This window comes from Entelurus aequoreus, linkage group LG07, assembly GCF_033978785.1.
Source record: "Entelurus aequoreus isolate RoL-2023_Sb linkage group LG07, RoL_Eaeq_v1.1, whole genome shotgun sequence".
NCBI classification, from domain to species: domain Eukaryota; kingdom Metazoa; phylum Chordata; class Actinopteri; order Syngnathiformes; family Syngnathidae; genus Entelurus; species Entelurus aequoreus.
Window position 1 is genome coordinate 65,450,518 of NC_084737.1, and position 20,008 is coordinate 65,470,525.

Genomic DNA, 20,008 nt, shown 5'->3' on the forward strand with positions numbered 1-20,008 from the left:
TTAAATGTTATAATTAATGTGCCTGTTACTACATTACACATACGTATACTTAAAGTGTGTATATAAAACCTCAATGGAGGTGTTTGAGAGCGACTCTCATAGCCTCCATTGTAAGCGGACTTTTGATCACATTTATTTAATATTTAGAAAGCAAAACAAAAAACATCCGTCGTCTTGTCTCTCAAGATTGTGAACGATAGATCATTTACCCCAAAACAGTGCAGTTTCCCTTTAAGAAAGCTGATCAGTTTTTATACTCATAAATGACACAATATATTGTTAATGTTTGAAATAATAAAGTTATTACTTGCATATTTGACAACTGTAAATACATGTTTTTTCAGTGTAAATATTTGAATGAGCACCAGCTTCAAAGGTTAAAAAAAGGTTCACAACCCTTAAGAAATAATTGTAAAAATGTAAAATGAGTGAGTTTTTTTTTTTTAAAGTAATACTACAATGCATTCTCTAACGGTGGTAGGCTAGAATTTATAAAAAAGTTACATAACCATTTCAACTGAATCAATTTGACCTCTCCAAACCAGTCCAACTTAAATCTGCAGATTTATTGCAACAATACTGTATGCTAAACGGCTGCATTTCTGATAGAAACTGAAGACCCAAATTAATAACACAAGTAAATATTAACTAACCTCGGTGAGTAAGAGAAGGGACGAGAGTTTCCCAACATTTTCCAACTTAGGTCTTATTTTCTTTTCAATGTTCCAAGACAGGAAGAATGGATCAATTCAAACCTATAAAGGAAAAGTCATGTTTTTATTACATTGAAGGTGTGTTACAACACATGAACTCCTTAAATACACAAGTAGGCAGGTTAATTATACACTTGTCAATGAATGCTGGTGTTTACCTACTTTGCACATAGACATTTCAAATATAAAACACCTCAAAGGTTAATAGAATTTATAAATTGAGTCATTAAAAATAGTTTAATAAATTGAGGTATTTGCTATGGCATTTAATCTTTTGTTTATTATTTGGATCCCCATAAGCTATTCTTATTGGGGTGTGAAATAAAATACAACAATATAGAATTATCTAGAACAAAGAATTATTTTATAATTCATCATACTGCAACTGACAATTCCCAACAAATACATATAAAGTAAATTCAGCTATATACAATAATTGAGCAGATAAATTCCCTTTATAACAAATGATGTTTAAAGTATTAAAATTATAACATTGGTGTTCTGGTATTTTTAGGTTTTTAATGTAAAACAGGCTGTTTAAACTCAGGCTTCTGTGACTTATATTGCATAATTAACTTTAACAACATTCTGAATATGAATGTTTTATCAGTATAATTTCTTTCTTAAGGAGCGCCCTAAGTGGCTATTCCGTTGGCGGTCCCGTCTTAGCGGGATTGTGCCAAAAATGTAATTTCAGTTCTTATGTGTCTTGTACATGTTAAGAATGGACAAATAAAGCTGCTCTGCTCTGCTCTTAGAAAGGAGATTTCCCCCCTATTAAATGTTGGATAGCAATTAGACGTATTAATCAATTTTCTTTGAACGGTTGTATACTTTACATACGGTATATATCTTACATATTAAGCTTTAAACTATGACATGATTGAGAATCCCCAAAAACATTTAACTGTCACATGAAAGCTAGATATTTACTCATTAAATAAGGCCAAAAAACAAGAGAAGACCATTTTAAAAAACTATAGCATCCAACATTGTTAATGACAGTCTGAAGACATCACAAATGTTTTATTACCTTTCAGCTTTGATCCAGTGACATTATGACAGATCTTCACCACAAAGAAGGGAGCAAGTCTTTCTCGTGTGGCATTATGTTCAATATTCCCTCACTTCCTGCTTACACACACAGGGATCAAAGATCGCCAGGCTGGGCCTGTGTCATACAGGTGGGCTGGTATTACAGGTGTTGTTGCAAGGGCGTTAGATTTAATGTTTATGATGAGTCCAAAGGTGGGCACAAGTTCAAAGGTGGAGACGCTTTGAGAAAAAAAAAACTTGCATTGTGCAAGTATTTATTAATGTGTGTAATTGTCAGAGGTGTGGACTCGAGTCACATGACTTGGACTCGAGTCAGACTCGAGTCATGAATTTGATGACTTTAGACTCGACTTGACAAAATGTAAAGAGACTTGCAACTCGACTTAGACTTTAACATCAATGACTTGTGACTTCACTTGGACTTGAGCCTTTTGACTTGACATGACTTGCTACTTTCCCCAAAACCTAAAGCTTAAAAAGTTATTTGGGAGCGCTCCGTGTCTTTCATTTTGTACGTGTCTGTCCATCAGCGTGTGTGCTGCGTGTCAATACAACAGCCAATCAAATTAGATCTACATTGTTTTCATCACACAGCATTCAGCCAATCAAATTGCAGGACAACCAATGAACAAGAGTTGTCAAACAACGCGCCAGTGAGAAAGATTTATACCAAAGTTGGTTTCGTTCGGGTATAAAAACTACGACTTGGTCAACAAAAAACTAATTGCCGTATGCAAATCACGCAGTTCGAATATTACAGACGGAGACGCAACAACTTCCAACTTCGTTCGACATTTGAAGTTGCACAAAGAAGGGTAAGTTTTGAATGTAAGCTAACGTTTATTGGCTAAGTAACATGACTTTTATTTGCTGTGTAGTTAAATCAGTGAGGCTGTAAACTCACTGCTAACGTCATAACCATGGACATCTTATAAGTAGACGGAGCACGAGCGCTACTGCCTACTGGCGCAGACGAGACGCGGGGCCGCCATCTTGGAGTGGTGATCCGCTCCACTCAGTGCAATTCATTTGGCAGGAGCAATGAACTGTCAGCGCATTTCATTCATTTTACCTCACTGAATAGTGATACCACTCATTTTCACGCGCTTTTTTGTCATACGTGTAGCTATGATAACGGACACATGTTTTATTATTCATAGTTTGCTTAACAGTAATATAATATTCTTATATGCTATAAGTGACCAGACGTCCGAGATCAAAACTGGGAATATAAGCCCAGAGAAGGGGGAAAAAAACGGTCAGCTATTTTTAAGTTGAAGAAACAATATGATTATGTTACATATACATGCGTATATCCTACATAAACAATGTATGAATACATTAGATATCTATATATCGTATAGACCGTATCTCTGTTGCTGCAGCAGCAGAGAGTTTATTCTGTCTTGACACTTTGTATTGATATTTTGTATTACATTCTTCCCTTAAATGATAATGTTTACAGTGATTGTTATATATGTATTTTTTATGTATGTCGCTTTGGATAAAAGCGTCTGCCAAATACTTAAACATATATAAACACCTGAAACTCTTTATATCAGCTAAAACCACCAATCTCTTTAACTGGATTCAGAATAAAACCAAATGCTGTCTTACCCAACAATGTTAGTATTTGAATATTGTTACTTGAAGACTTATTCCTGGTTACAGTTATACTGTTAAGAAAGCATTGTCTTATATTTTGCCTAAAATGAGAATGCATCATAATCAATGGCGGCTGGTGAATTTTGTTTTAGGTGGGGCTGAAAGTTTGTAAACCAAACCCCTGTAGGGGCGTCATCCTCCCCCAGAAGATTTCTTTGTGATTTTCACATACAAATATTGAAGATCTTTGCTCCTTCTCAACTCTGTGGTAATGTTATTTTCATAAAATACAACCAATAGTACATTAATGTTAAATCTTACTTGTGAAAAGTAATCCCCCGATTCCTATTTTCAACAGTCCGCTCATTTGAGCAGGAAAACGCTGAACACCAGCCCGGCATCTTTGTTTTCTACCTGTCAACTGTCAGTTTAGGCTGCTCGCCGGCTCCTCATCACTACTTCAAGATGCAATTTGCTTGCGTCACAGCAACCAATACTGCGTCTACTTATACGATGTCTATGGTTATAACATCATTTTAAACACAGCAATATGTTGCGTCCACTGCAGTTTGCTACCTTATTCATACTATTTGTCAAGTGATTTTTTTAAGCAGGGTTGCATGAGGTACCTATACTTAACGTTACGTTAGTCAATGTATCACACACAGTAACGTAACATTAGACGGCGGTCAGCAGCACCGCGTATTTTAGCCACCTACAAAAAGACAAACATAGTCAAATAAAGGTCAGTTAAAATGTATACTATATTAAGAATATGTGTACATATTGCATAGGGCCCTGACATCTAAAAAGTACAACTCTGTTCATTGTTATGTTCATGTATTTGTTATGTTTTTCATGTGTACGCACACATAAACACACATACAGTATGAGATGAGATCAATGAGATAAGGTAAGAACAGAATACAAACTGCTGTGGAACTAGTTACAATGCAATATGCCATGGAAATACAATGTTAACACTTTTGTACAAATAAGTACAGTTACACTTGTTTTTGCAAATGTCTTTATTCTGTAAAGGAATGAGTTAAATGTTTAAAATTGTTTAAACTATTAAAATGACTGGTTAATAGTGCTATTATGAATTGCAATGTCAGTACTATTTTTTTTTCATGCTATTTCAAATGCACTTGTTTTAATAAATAAATACAGCGGTTTAAAAGCATACTCAATCTGTGTAAAAATATTAGTCTGTGGTTAAAAGGACTTGAAAGGACTCGAAACTCAAAATGCAGGACTTGTGACTTGACTTGAGACTTTCCAGTCTTGACTTTGGACTTGACTCGGGACTTGCCTGTCTTGACTCGGGACTTGACTCGAGACTTGAGGGCAAAGACTTGAGACTTACTTGTGACTTGCAAAGCAATGACTTGGTCCCACCTCTGGTAATTGTAGACATAAAAATAGTAAAACCTAAGTATGAGTCATATTCAAGTCACAGCTTATATATGCAAGAGAACAACAGTGAAAATAAAGAGCAGCCAGAAATTTGTTGTTGAATAGGAATTATTTTATTTGACTATCAGCTGATGTGGAAGGACTGTACACACCCACAAGAGTGAGAGACTGACCACAAGGGGCAGAGTTGGAGCTGTAAAGACAAAGTGCCCGTCTCATCTTGGAACAAAGAGTTTGTAGAAGATTGGACAGTTTAGACTGTAGCTTTGGCCTGTGTGGCCTTAGCCAGAGCTTTCAGGTCTGTGATGCACTTGGCAATGCTCTCCTTCTCCTGAAAACAACAACAAATACAAATTAAGCTCTCGGAATGAAGAAGATTGATGTAATTACTCCAGTATCGATCATATACTGATACTACTGATATTGACACCACCAGACTGTGGATCGATCTGGCCTACTTTTCAAAATGTGTACTAACTGTTACAATGCTGACACACCAACAGTTGTTATATTATCCTCTCTGTAGCGCTTATTAATCTACTTATTAATAGATGGTTACTTTCTGCTGCAACCTGGTTCTATCTAGACTTCTTGAAGTACATATTTTTTAGTCTCGTTTTAAACTAGCTGAACGGTTAGCTTAGCTATTAGCATGCTTGCTCCTGGCTTGCTCTCAGTGTGTAGCATGTTTGGCCTCATCCTCCAGTGATAACACTATGTAAGATACTAAGAAATGCAGTTTATTTTCCGCAGTGGAGGTGATTATTATTAGCTATGGGGTTGGCTTCGCACTAGGAATGGAGTGGGGTTGGCTTCGCACTAGGAATGGAGGCACACATTTAATTAGCTGCTAGCCGCTTGTCAGCCAAAAACCAAAAAAAAGAGGTACCAGTAATCTGCTTTTGTAAAAGGCCTGGGCGATATATTGATTTTATCTATAAATTACAGTTTTTTGTTGCAGACGATAAAAAAAAAAAAAAAAGTTCTCCTCATGCTTTGGCATACTTTCTGCCCCCATGAACTTTCCTAGCCCTCGCCCACACCCTCACTTCCTTATGAGAAATGAAAAACATGGCTAATGCCAACGAGAGCGAGACAAAAGGGTTGTCTGCACTTTGGTTTTGCGGCAACAGGCTTGGAACAAATGACTGAACGGTGCAAAGTTTGTTAAAAATAGGTAGCAGCACAAACTTATTCCAGCATCCGAAACCGAAACCTCCAGTCGAGTGCGAAAAATGCAATTCTATGATCCGAGCAAGACTACAACAAACAACAAACACCGGTTAAAATGCATCTCACTGTGGTGGAAGCATTTACACAATGTATGTAAAATGATACCATGTATGACGAGAAAGAAGCACAATGAACAGAGCGATCACTAAAGCAGTCGCTCTGCACACCACCAAGATGTGTGAACGAAAAAGACTGCCTTTACCCACCTACTAAATCTATTATATAGTCAGCATATCTTTATGGATTTAATTTGTTTAGTGTCAAAAACTTCCCATTTACCAAAATAGCTGAGCAGGTGTTTCTGTGTGAGTGAGAAAACTTAATCAAAACACTTGATGCAGCAACATTTTTAAGAACAAATTGTCTGCCTAAGCAGTTATTTTAGATGCTCATTTACAAGATATTAGCAAAAGGTGTTTCGCTGATTCAAACATCAGTATTCACTATCTCTCTTAAGTTTGGTCATATGGACTTAGGTCTGTGTATGCATGTGTGCACTGTATATACATATATACAGCTAAAACATTTTTGTTAAAAATGAACATGTCTTTGTTTGATATTCAACAAAGTGGGAAAATATATCAAATTTGCATTGCATTCCAAAGTGTAGGTCTGCTTTATTTTTGTCATCTGTAAATTAAGTTGCAATTATGTTTTCTATCTGTTGAAATGTATTAACCGCTGAAGTTGAAACAACCTGTAGTGAGAAGTCCCCTACCTGCTGAGGGGTGATGCTGCCTACGACACTCTTCTCCACCCAGTTGACCATGTGCTCCTGGGCCATGCGGCGCTGCAGGTCCTGCAGGGCGATTTGGTAATCCAGGCGCCGCTTCACATCATTGGTCACCGTGTGCAATCTCTCTCTGTAGTTAGTCTCCAGAATCCTGGCCACATTGTTCTGACAAGAACAATAAACCGGCATAAGTGATGGTTATAACTGTAATTAAGATGTAATTATTATTGCAGTAGCCTACTCAGTGGCCTAGTAGTTAGAGTGTCCGCCCTGAGATCGGTAGGTTGTGAGTTCAAACCCCAGCCGAGTCATACCAAAGACTATAAAAATGGGACCCATTACCTCCCTGCTTGGCACTCAGCATCAAGGCTTGGAATTGGGGGTTAAACCATCAAAAATGGTTCCCTGGGCCACAGCTGCTGCCCACTGCTCCCCTCACCTCCCAAAGGGTGATCAAGGGTGATGGGAATAATTTCGCCACACCCAGTGTGTGTATGTGTGTGACAATCATTGGTACTTTAACTTGAACTTAATTACTGACTCTTATTATGCAATTTCATCTTGTGGCCAGCAGAGGTCAACCAATAATTTGTATTTTTGGTGAAACCGGCTCAGTTGTACTTTTTCTTTACAGAACATACCTGGGTTACACCAAGTCGGTAATTTATATGTGCGAGTAAAGCATAAAACTCATAACGTAACATGGCATACATGTATGACGTAACATGACGTCATTGTAAGATGGGTTGTCTAATAAGTAACATTTATTGCAAATGTTGATCTAAATTAAGGAAGAAAATCAACAAGTTAGCAAGAGGGCTAATCCATGCTTTAATTAATGTCAAAAATAGACCTTTTTATCTATTACTTCCACTTTTTCACTTTTGACGCATGGTCTCAGAATTTAACCCCCGCAAAAAGGTCAGAACAGAGAAGACCTTACCCTCTTAGCGTCAAACAGCATTGAGCGTCCCGCTACTCGCCATTGCTCCTTCTTTTCACCCTCAATAGCCTGAGTTAGAACGGTGATGGCGTGGTCCTTCACCTCCTGAGCCTTAGCAACTTTTTCCTGCAGAAAAACATGGGACAGTTTTGTGAGCGCAAGCTGGTACTTTCAACACATTCAGAATGACGTCAACCTACCTCTGCGATTTTGTCAGCAAACGCTGCCACGCTCGGGCCGAATTTCTTGACACCATACACAATGATAGAGAGGACGGAGATGGCGATAAAAGTCTCGTGGTTGATGACGTAAATTTCCTTGGAAAGCAAGTAGGTCAGCAGACCAGTACCCAGCATGTAGGGTCCTAGACGACAGGGAGTTCCTTCATGGTTAATTTTTCATGGTCAAGCACAATGGACCTTCGACATTTGACTGACCCTGAAGTTACACATTTCTTTTTTCGAGAAAAAGTTGCTCCATGAAAATATGTATCCTCAGATTGCCAGTATATCTGTGGCGATAGGGGTGTGGCTATGGCCTGGTGGGGGCCTGGTCAATATGATGTAACCATATCATTTGCATAATCAGCGTTGATCAGAATCAGAACGAGAATAGTTTGTATTGCCATTGTTTGAGAACGGGTTCACAAACTAGGAATTTTTCTTGGTGCAATCGTGCAACATAAGATACATAACACAGAATAGGTAATAAGCATTTATTTCCTTTAAAAAAGCTTAGAAATGTTACACATTTAGAAACAAATCTGTTTTATTACTTAGTATTAACACAACATAATTTTGCTTTATTTTTCAATTGTTGATGCTTATAGGCGGTATAGCTCGGTTGATAGAGCGGCCGTGTCAGCAATTTGAGGGTTCCAGGTTCGATCCCCGCTTCCGCCATCCTAGTCACTGCTGTTGTGTCCTTGGGCAAGACACTTTACCCACCTGCTCACAGTGCCACCCACACTGGTTTGAATGTAACTTAGATATTGGGTTTCACTATGTAAAGCGCTTTGAGTCACTAGAGAAAAGCGCTATATAAATATAATTCACTTTACTTCACTTATTGTACAATGCACTTTGTTGAGGATTTTTCAAGTTTCTAGAGACTTCTCCAATCTTTTTAGTGAATTTTTCTTTATTATAATTGACTTGTAACAAATCTACGGAGTGAATTAAATTTATATAGCGCTTTTTCTCTTGCGATTCAAAGAGCTTTACATAGTGAAACCCATTATCTACACTATTGTTCAAAAGTTTGAGGTCACCCAAACAATTTTGTGGAATAGCCTTCATTTCTAAGAACAAGAATAGACTGTCGAGTTTCAGATGAAAGTTCTCTTTTTCTGGCCATTTTGAGCGTTTAATTGACCCCACAAATGTGATGCTCCAGAAACTCAATCTGCTCAAAGGAAGGTCAGTTTTGTAGCTTCTGTAACGAGCTAAACTGTTTTCAGATGTGTGAACATGATTGCACAAGGGTTTTCTAATCATCAATTAGCCTTCTGAGCCAATGAGCAAACACATTGTACCATTAGAACACTGGAGTGATAGTTGCTGGAAATGGGCCTCTATACCCCTCTGTAGATATTGCACCAAAAACCAGACATTTGCAGCTAGAATAGTCATTTACCACATTAGCAATGTATGGAGTGTATTTCTTTAAAGTTAAGACTAGTTTAAAGTTATCTTCATTGAAAAGTACAGTGCTTTGCCTTCAAAAATAAGGACATTTCAATGTGACCCCAAACTTTTGAACGGTAGTGTACATCTTTAAGCTACATTTAAACTAGTGTGGGTGGCACTGGGAGCAGGTGGGTAAAGTGCCACCCACAGCCTAAGGAAACAGTGACAGTGATTAGAATGGCGGACGCGGGAATTGAACTTGGAACCATCAAGTTGCTGGCACAGCCGCTCTACCATCATAGCCACGCCATCCAAATAATCTTTTTCTAGTGTTTTGGGAGACTACACTCGTGCTTGGATACTCTATTTCTGTCACTCCATGTCCGTAGAACGCTGTCCGCGAGTATATCTCAAATATAATGAAGTGTGTCTACGTTGCACACATCCTGCTTCTGCCGCAGACAATCCCATGCATCTTGGTTACGTCATCACAACATCCTGTTTCGGCAATGCTGAAGGGATTAGATGTAAATCAAATTCTTTTCGGTGGCCAAATTTTTGGTGCATCACTAGTCATACATCCATCTATTCTCCACCGCTCGTCCCTCTTTGGGTCCATAGTGCACAAGTAGGCTGTATGTATCCATTCCTATATTACTTAAATTTGTTTTCACAATTAAAAAAACCCTAATTTTTAGGGAGTGGCGGCTTTTATTTTGCCGTGGCAGGGTGCCACGATCAATTACAGTAGGGGAAACCCTGCCGTGAGCTTCTCAAATCAAATCAAATCAACTTTATTTATAAGAATGAACTTCAGGAGTGTTTTGATTTTGATTTGCCTTTTTTGTGATGCCATGCTAAGGGGAACCAGTGATGGCAAAGAACACCACGATGACCTGAAAACCAGAAATTGAACATATAGCAACAAAAGCCAAACCCACATCTTAATTGTTTGTGATTGCTATTATTTAAAGGGGTTTGCTTACTTTTACTATTGTATTGGAACAGTAATCAGTTTGTTTTTTTGAACAGTTGAAATCTGGAACGGATTATTTCTGTTTTCATTATCTCTTATGGAAATTAATTCCACTATAAATGCACCTTTTTGGATCAATCAGATGATGGATTATGGTGTGCCTCTGACAGTAATTTTTTGGGATGTTTTAATTTTACAAAAGCCAACTGATTGTGCGTGTCTGACCGACAGCACATTTGCTGAAAAGTAAATAATGCTTCTGGCTTATGACAACTGACCTGTTACACCAGTTTTAGGGTACAGGAGCTGGAAAAGCTCCTCCGGGAAGAAGCCATGACGGACTTTGCCTCCCGTTTCTGGAAGGGGTGGCAATGGGGCCAGACTCTGGGACGATGTGTGAAGGGAGCGAGATGCCTGGACCAGCCTACATAAATATGGAAAAAATAATATCAGTGGTCACTTCTACAACATCAACAATCAAGAGTGGATTTTAAAAAAGTATTAAAACTACATACCCAGCTCCAAGGTGGCCACTGCTTTTCAGAGAATTAGCTGCAAACAGGACAAGAAAACATGGACATGAAATTGTTGGTATATTATTACATTAAAACCATATTAATCCAAATATAAAATATTTTTCATGTGTTTACTTTAAAGACAATTTGAACGCGCCAACTTTGGTCTGATGACAAAGATACAAGTATGAACACTAAACTGTACCTATATACATTATCAATAGTTATGATGCTAATTTTAAAGGGGTCATATCATGATGTTTTTCTACTTTCAAAACACTTCCCTGTTGTCTACACAACATGTAATGGTGGTTCTTTGGTCAAAAGTTTGCATGGATTATATTTTACAGAGCGTTTAAGCTGTTTTCTGACCGTCTCTTAAGAATGTGCTGTTTTACGCATTTACTTGCCCCCACTTTGACTCCGCTTCTCCTTTGTTGTGGTTTTTAACGCTTCCATGGCAAGACTACTGACAGATATAATAAGTTCCAACTATACACTAATTTGTTTTAGAAATGGCAAAAGCAAAATATGCATGCAGTCTGCCCCACAACAAAAGGATAGGGAAAAAGAAGGAGCTTATTGACAACAGTGCAGGTGACAATGCCGGAAGCGCACAAGGCACTCTTGGTATTTATACCATTTATGGATAATTCAGTTATGTTTTTCCTCACCGTTGTACAAGTTGTGAAAATTCCAAACAGCTCGTTTGGCGGAAGTAGGAAGGAAGGCAAGATTTTATAAATATCTCCACAATGCCTCCGCGGTTGAACTTCAAATTTTTGGGACTTACTTCAAATTGAACACAGTTGTTTTTTTAAAGATGTTTACATACTCCCACATTTAGGAGGTCATTTTATTTTTGGGTCAATTTTGTTTGTTTTTGTTCACTCAATGACCCCCTAAAGCATGGGTGTCAAAATTGGCCCGCCATGAAATTTCACTTGGCCCTTGAGGCGATATCAAATTAACACTAGAGCTGGCCTGCCGATTATATACAGCGGCGGTGCCGCGGTAACACAGCATTCCCCGCTAATTCTCATACTTGCCAACCCTCCCGGGAGACTCCCAAATTTCCGTGCCCCTCCCGAAAATCGTCACGTCCGCTTTTCATCAAGTCCAACGAGTGCTGCCTTCTGCACGCACACACAAGTGAATGCAACGCATACTTGATCAACAGCGATACAGGTTACACTGAGGGTAGCCGTATAAACAACTTTAACACTGTTAGAAATATACGCCACACTGTGAACCCACACCAAACAAGAATGACAAACACATTTCGGGAGAACATCCGCACCGTAACACAACATAAACAAATACCCAGAATCTTTTGCAGCACTAACTCTTCCGGGACGCTACAAAGTGTGTGTGTGTGTGTGGGGGGGGGGGGGGGTGTATATTGCAGCCTGGAAGAGTTAGGGCTGCAAAGTTTTCTGGGTATTTGTTCTGTTGTGTTTATGTTGTGTTACGGTGCGGATGTTCTCCCGAAATGTGTTTTGTCATTCTTGTTTGGTGTGCATTCACAGTGTGGTGTATATTTCTAACAGTGTTAAAGTTGTTTATACGGCAACACTCAGTGTAACCTGTATCGCTGTTGATCAAGTATGCGTTGCATTCACGTGTGTGTGCGTACAGAAAACGCACATATCTTGTGACTGGGCTGGCACGTTGTTAGAATGGATGAAAAGCGGACGTGACGACAGCTCGTAGAGGACGTTAAAGGCAATGCCTTTAAGGCACGCCCCCAAAGACTGTGGTCCGGGTGGACTGCGAGCCTGGGCCCCGACGTTAATGAACTAGCACCCAAGAAAAGATGCCAGGTATCTGGCTTGGGCACATCAGATTAGATCAGTGTGTTGCAAACTGAGCAGTTTAAAGTCCTAAATGGTTGGTTTATTCATTGTTATTTTATTTTCAAATTTATTAGCCTGTGGAAAAAGTTAATGTTGATATTTACCTCAGAAGGCTGCAAATGGAAATGAGGCATTCAATTTTTATTTAAATTGTATTTGATATGCCATTGATATTTTTTTAATTATTATTATTATTATTATTATTTGAAACTGGATTCTGCATGTCACTATAAAGTTATATAAGCCTTGCTTGTTCAATATTCAATGCAAAACTTGTTTGGGTCCCTATTAAAAGGTTAATTTGTTCAACCTTGGCCCGTGGCTTTGTTCAGTTTTAAATTTTGCCCACTCTGCATTTGAGTTTGACACCCCTGCCCTAAAGTGATAGTTACATTTTAATCAAAAATTAATTAAGATGGACACATTTAGACACATCAGATGAGTTTGTTCAAGTAAACACTGTTCAAAGTCATATTTATTGCAAAGCTGACAGTAAAAAGCACACCATTGCATTTATTGACCAATAATAGTTTGTTGTGTTTTAATAGCTTAAGTGCACGAAGTAGCTCTAAACTAACTGTCAAAAAGGTGACATCCAAAAAACAGTGTGGAGCTGCTAGCTCGCGTGCTAACATGGCTGGTCAGTCCACATTGATCATGTAGCACTTGCTAAGACACAAAGTAAGATAAATGCTGTAAAATATGACAAACTAGCAATAATAACAATAACAAAAACGCATTTTGGCGAAACATTTATTCTGGTTAGCCATGATTATCTTGACCTAGCCACTCATTCATTGTGCGGCCTTCACTTTACCCTTCAAGCTTCACAACCCCAACATTTGCTTGTCTTTAGTCATGTCACGGTCAAATGGAACTTTATAAACCTCATCAAACACGACAGATGTTCATACCTGAAAGTATAACGAGCCTGGACAGCATGTTGGAAGAATGAAGGGCCAACTTGTTTGCACCTTGGTTCGGTCTTCTTCGTGCCCTTCTGCAAAGAGCCGCAAGGATGGCGGACAAACGAGAGATTGCAGCGAAACCTCGCGAGATCGTGTACAACCTTGGAGTTGGTAAATAAAACGACCGCTAGATGGTGCTGCTCACAAGGATACGGTTCAACCATCACAACGGGTGTCTTTTATTTATATATTTACAGTATGTTTAAATAAATACAACACAAAATATGTCTGATGTGTCAAATAATAGTAGATTTAACAAGATTTGAATTGAAACAGCAGTGAAGTAAGGACACTTTATTTAAAAATAAAATGTATTTATTTTTTAAATTTTGGTGAAGAATTGCACTGCATAATATCGAATCATTTTTTTCATGTTTGGGACATCTCATGTAAGAGTAAAGACTAAAGAGGGTGTATTCAATCACAACTATACGCACAAACACGCACGCACACACATTCTTGTATTTTTTACCTTCTTGACACCTCCAAAAAATGCCTCTTTCTAGATATATAAAGATTTGTATTTACAACATTAATGGCCCTAGTGTGTGGATGTGAGTGTGAATGTTGTCTGTCTATCTGTGTTGGCCCTGGGATGAGGTGGCGACTTGTCCAGGGTGTACCCCGCCTTCCGCCCGATTGTAGCTGAGATAGGCTCCAGCGCCCCCCGCGACCCCGAAGGGAATAAGCGGTAGAAAATGGATGGGATGGATGGGATAATATATGCCCATCCATTCATCCATTTTCTACCGCTTGTCCCTTTTGGGGTCGCGAGGATTGCCGGAGCCTATCTCAGCTGCATTCGGGCGGAAGGCAGGGTACACCGTGGACAAGTCGCCACCTCATCGCAGGGCCAACACAGATAGACAGACAACATTCACACTCACATTCACACACTAGGGCCAATTTAGTGTTGCCAATCAACCTATCCCCAGGTGCATGTTTTTTTTGGAGGTGGGAGGAAGCCGGAGTACCCGGAGGGAACCTACGCAGTCACAGGGAGAACATACAAACTCCAATATATACATACTATGCAAATATAAAAAAGGTAAGCTTTCAGTAATTTTTTTATTTTTATTTTTTGTTAGTAATTGGTTTTTAATATTTATTATTTACTTCAAGTTATTACAGTACATACATATTTATTTTATTTTATTTATTTATTTTTGCATTTCAATTTCTTACACACACTTATTATTACATATGTTGGCCAGAGGGGGAGCACTACTAATTTTTACACACACTTGTTATTTCATATGTTGACCAGAGGGGGAGCACTTTTAAAACCAACACACAGTCAATTTGAAAAATCCCTCCTTTTATGGGACCACCCTAATTTTGATAGATTTTACCACCAGGGGTGCAAATGAGACATTCTCTATTAGATGCAATGGTTTTCCATATTGGGACCATGATTTATGTCCTAACTTGTTCACCGGTCCTCATATGGAAGCTACTTGTCCTTGTCGGTGTTTCAAGAAGAGTATAAATACAAGAACACACACACACACACTCTCTCTCTCACACACACATATATATGTATATATATATACACACATGTATATATATACATACATATATCCTTTTTTTTTTTTTTTTTTTTTTTTTAATCTTTTATCCATACATATTAGTGCGCAATATGTAGTATATATTTTGTATTTTTTTTGTTTTTCATCACGTTTTACTTCTGCTACTGTATGTAAAACTGTACTATGGTACATTTTTTGTCTACTTTATACCTTTTATTTTCGCCCTCTTTTTGTGCACTTGTGTGCTTTATCCTTTCCATCCTTATCCTTTCCATGCTTTGTAACTGAGCTACTGTGTGGAACAATTTCCCTTGTGGATCATCAAAGTCTGTCTAAGTCTTAAAACCTGCAATGCAACAACATAATTCCCCCATTGTGGGATACACCCAATTACCCTACTATTTTCTATCTGTGAAGTTGCTGTACACTGGCATATACAGTATAGTATTTATTATTTGTGTACAGTAACCAGGTACACTGCTGCTGCTCATTTTCCGTATCATGCTTTTTTAAACAGAGACATTTTAATTTCCCCATTTTTCAGGAAAATACATTAATAATATTCTGTTATATTCTAAAATATTAGACACAGCTCTCAGTATGAGGCGGTTTTACAGCACAGCAAAGTACACCCTCCTAATTAATTAAAACTTCTCCAATCCTCTAAAGAACACAAAGGGGGATTTTAGATTATTATGGATGCTTTAGGAGGATTAACACAAAAATCAACAACCTAAGTTAGAAATGAAAAAACAAATTCATGAAGTTATTGATGTTTTCCAGCCATTTATATTATCAGTAAATGTTATTAGGATCAAAACGTGGTGTGTTCTATGTAGGCAGCATGTAGGGGGTACTGTAATGTTCTGTTTGTAATCTTTGGGCCCACCCGTGTATGGTATCATTTTAGGCATGAGTGGCTGCTGAGATAGAGGAACAAGTGACGTGGTCCTTCACTTCCTGCAAACTTATGCTCAACAGAAAGAGCGTGGAAGACAGACAAGCTAAACTTAAGCGGGAGTACATTTCGAAGAAAACACGGATGATATTTAAATGGGCACACGAGGACACGTTCAGTTTGGATGAGAGGATGGTGCGGTATGTAACCTTCTGATTTCAGCCTCCTAACACATGTTTGTCTTTTCTTGCATGTTTCATTCAAAATCCAGCAAGAGAACGGAGATACACTCCAACAATTGTCATATCTAGTGAAAAACATCTACTCTACATTTGGTGAATTTACTCAATTCAATACAAACTAGAGGTAATTGTGTGCCAATGCATAATAACATCTGCACTTACAGATATTTCCTTTTAAAAAAAACTTCAAATATTAACACTTTTCATGCAAAAGATGGCAATAGTACGTCAACCAGTGTCACCTGGAGCTAAACCAGGTGGTTCGAGTAAAGATTAAAGCAAAGCCAAGTTCTATCTTAGTGTAAGGAAAGAGAAAATAATGGAGAAGGAAAAGTTTGTCATGATCCAAAGCATAACTCATCATGAATGCATGCATGTATGGCAGCTAATGCACTAATCAGGGGTGTGCAACGTGCAGGCTGGGGGCCGTTTATTGTCCACAGCTTGATTTGATTTACCCGTGGCACTTTCTGTACAATTAACAAAAGCACAAAGAAGAGTAACAAGCTGTGATAAAGGTTAAAATATCATAAGACCAATAATAGTATGCTTTGTCCACTATAACAGTGTTTCTTAAACATTGTTGGGCCGCCAGTCCCCACTAGAGCAGTGGTTCTCAACCTTTTTTCGGTGATGTACCCCCTGTGAAAATTTTTTTAATTCAAGTACCCCCTAATCAGAACAAAACCTTTTTGGTTGAAAAAAAGAGATAAAGAAGTAAAATACAGCACTATGTCATCAGTTTCTGATTTATTCAATTGTATAACAGTGCAAAATATTGCTCATTTGTAACGGTCTTTCTTGAACTATTTGGAAAAAAGATATACAAATAACTAAAAACTTGTTGAAAAATAAACAAGTGATTCAATTATAAATAAAGATTTCTACGCATAGAAGTAATCATCAACTTAAGATCAATATTTATGGAACATGTCCACAAAAAATCTAGCTGTCAACACTGAATATTGCATTGTTGCATTGTTGCATTGTACTGAATGGAATAGCCTACTTGATTTGATGTTCAGTTTATGAACTTACATTCATATTTTGTTGAAGTATTATTCAATAAATATATTTATAAAGGATTTTTAAATTGTTGCTATTTTTAGAATATTTTTTAAAAATCTCACGTACCCCTTGGCATACTGTACCTTCAAGTACCCCCAAGGGTACGCGTACCCCCATTTGAGGTCGAGCATAGGCACTCTGTTGTAATACTTTTGGTACGTACGACGGGGGAAGGAGACGACACAACGGCAGGGATCAGTTCAATAGGTTTATTGAAACTGATGCTGATGATGTGTTGGGATGTGTATGCTACTAAACGTGAATGGTGCAGGACGATGTGTAGAATTATTAATGTAGAATTTTACCAGAGTTTGTTGTAAGTGCGTGTTGGATGAATCCTTCGTCAGACCAAAGGGCCAAGGAGAGAAGGCAGTCCGTGGGCAAGCGATAGGTCGGGGGCTGGAGGGAGGTAACGAGGTCCGTGTCCAAGCAGGAGTCGAGGATCGAGGGAGGCAGTCCAGAATCCAGTGGCAAGTCGAGGCACACAGCTCGATCACGAGAAACAGAGGGTACACTGTGGGGAACACAAAGGACATAAGACACAGGCACAGGGAAAGCACAGAGAGAGCAAGTACGCGGAGGGAAGCCAGAGACGGGATGCTTACTACGAGGAGTGGACTATGTTCCGGCACTGGATCTTCGGGTCCGCTGGTCTTTATGCTGTCTGCCCTCATCAGACCCAGGTGCGCTGATTGGTGATTGCCTGCAACTCTGCAGGCGTGTGGGGCGTGTCCCGACACGCTTCTAGCAGAGGTGTTTGCAGCAGATGACATGCGGGATTGCACATGCGCCGTGACAACTTTTCCACCACTCGTGACAGTAGTGCATCCCTCAGTTGAATGCATTGAGTGTTGCCAGGCGTACGATGTTTGTGTGACAATTTTACCCTCTGTAAGTCAATAATTCCTCACATCCCACGATGTACGATAGTTTGACTTTTTTAATACTTGACTACTAGCGAACACAAACTGTGTACATTCCATTTACAACCAGGTTAAGGCACACTTATGCCAGTGGTAGTTTTTTTTGCAGCATTGTTGCTAGTTGATTAAAATGTAAAACTGCATTATAAGCTGCACTATACACAATCGGTGGTAATGTTTCACTACAGCAGAGGCTACTGAGCAACGTCAAATAAAGTATACTTGATAGTTTTCCTCAAAATACGATCGTTTTAAGCTTCTGGTATATTTTCAATCTGGCAACACTGGACGCATGACAATCAATGACAATTCCAACCATCCATTTTCTACCGCTTGTCGCTTTCGGGGACGAGGGGGGTGCCGGAGCCTATCTCAGCTGCATTCGGGTGGAAGGCGGGGTACAACCTGGACAAGTCGCCACCTCATCACAGGGCCAACACAGATAGACAGACAACACAATTAATTCTGTTAATTGTTATTTTGTACAAAAAAATTTAATATTGAACAATTTGTTTACCACTCATACTGTATTATTCCGAAATATCTAATCCCTTCAAACCACACCCTCTTTATGAACACCCCTCCTTTATGTGAGCCAGTTCTGTAATCTGAACTCTGTCCCTGGTATAGACGGTACACGAAAATCAGGAATATTTGGGCGACATTTATTGTTCAACTCCGAAAAGTGGACACTGGACAAAGAACCTGTGCAGAAGGGTTGTTCAACTGGCGGCCTGGGGGGAAAATCCGAGTTCAGTTCAAAACTTGGGAGAAAACATTTTTGTAGCAAATTCTTAAAACCACTAGAGTGCTCCTTTGGTATAGAGGAACTTGGACCCCTGTAAACACATTGGCAGATCCTTGCATTGACTTTTTGACCTTGTTAGCAAAAAATAGAACACTGGGGTCCAAACTTGTGCTTTACATAAGTGAGGCGCTCCACAAGGCACCCCTTTAAGTCCTCTACCTTTTTGGCAGTTACACATTTTTTTCATGTGATTTTTGTAACTAAGGTGTTGCTGTAGCTTGTTAACTTCTGATGCAGTCAGCAGTCATTTGTTAAAAGTTTTTAGTTATACTAGTAGTGTTCCTCAAGGTTCCATTGTAGGCCCTCTCTTTTTCATCATTTCAGTTCAAAGAAATGTGTGAGGGACTCACATTTTTGCATCAGATAGTTAAAAACACTATGTGCTGTCATAGAGATGATCTTTGACTAGTTTTTTGCATCTTTGACTAGTTTTTTGCATCTTTGACTAGTTTTTTGCAGAAGATCCTTAAAAACAGCAGAGCGTTCTGTAACTCTGACCAAATAAACAGACAAAAATCATAGTAGACCAGTGTTTTTCAACCATAGAGCCGTGGACCGCCCCCGTGAGGGCCGCCAAGAAATATCCTTTTTTTTTGTTGTGGTCCGTATGGGCCACAGCAGTACTTAGTTGTAATACACTTTTCCAACACTTGTGGCAGTAATGATAATCTCAAACACACAGAAGACGTCTGGAAATAAAGTCATAGAAAAGTTTCTTAAGTGCAAAAAATATGACTAAAGTGGTAAAGCTGTATCTTCATTTGCATTTTAATTTTATTGCCAGTTTAGTTAAGAAACATATTCATTGTTAATATTGTTTATTTCTTTTAGTACAATAGGCTCCAGCACCCCCCGCGACCCCGAAAGGGATAAGCGGTAGAAAATGGATGGATGG

The 20,008-nt window shown here is 38.7% G+C and overlaps 2 protein-coding genes across 5 annotated transcripts in view; one reads left to right on the forward strand and one right to left on the reverse strand.

The window, feature by feature from the left end:
- Positions 1-4,883: 4,883 nt before the first annotated feature.
- Positions 4,884-13,711, reverse strand: LOC133653170 (ATP synthase F(0) complex subunit B1, mitochondrial-like). Its single transcript, XM_062052217.1, has 7 exons — positions 13,592-13,711; positions 10,822-10,858; positions 10,585-10,730; positions 7,903-8,066; positions 7,703-7,828; positions 6,745-6,924; positions 4,884-5,124 (listed from the first exon to the last, which is right to left on the reverse strand). The coding sequence occupies exons 1-7, from the start codon at positions 13,617-13,619 to the stop codon at positions 5,047-5,049; spliced, it is 759 nt and encodes a 252-aa protein (XP_061908201.1). The 5' UTR covers positions 13,620-13,711; the 3' UTR covers positions 4,884-5,046.
- Positions 13,712-16,102: 2,391 nt separating this feature from the next.
- LOC133654164 (trichohyalin-like) overlaps positions 16,103-20,008 on the forward strand; it is a 23,455-nt gene continuing 19,549 nt past the window's right edge. For all 4 annotated transcript variants that reach the window (XM_062054252.1, XM_062054254.1, XM_062054255.1 and 1 more), the window contains exon 1: positions 16,103-16,272. The gene's annotated coding sequence lies outside the window, so the exon portion shown is untranslated. The remainder of the gene's footprint in view (positions 16,273-20,008) is intronic.

Bases quoted from the DNA above. Each gene is read 5' to 3' on its own strand.
- LOC133653170 (XM_062052217.1), bottom strand. From the start codon at position 13,619: ATGCTGTCCAGGCTCGTTATACTTTCAG. The intron at 8,067-10,584 runs GTCAGTTGTCAT...CCTGTCGTCTAG, and splicing joins CCCTAAAACTGGTGTAACAG to GACCCTACATGCTGGGTACT. The intron at 5,125-6,744 runs GTAGGGGACTTC...TGTTGTTTTCAG, and splicing joins GCAGCATCACCCCTCAGCAG to GAGAAGGAGAGCATTGCCAA.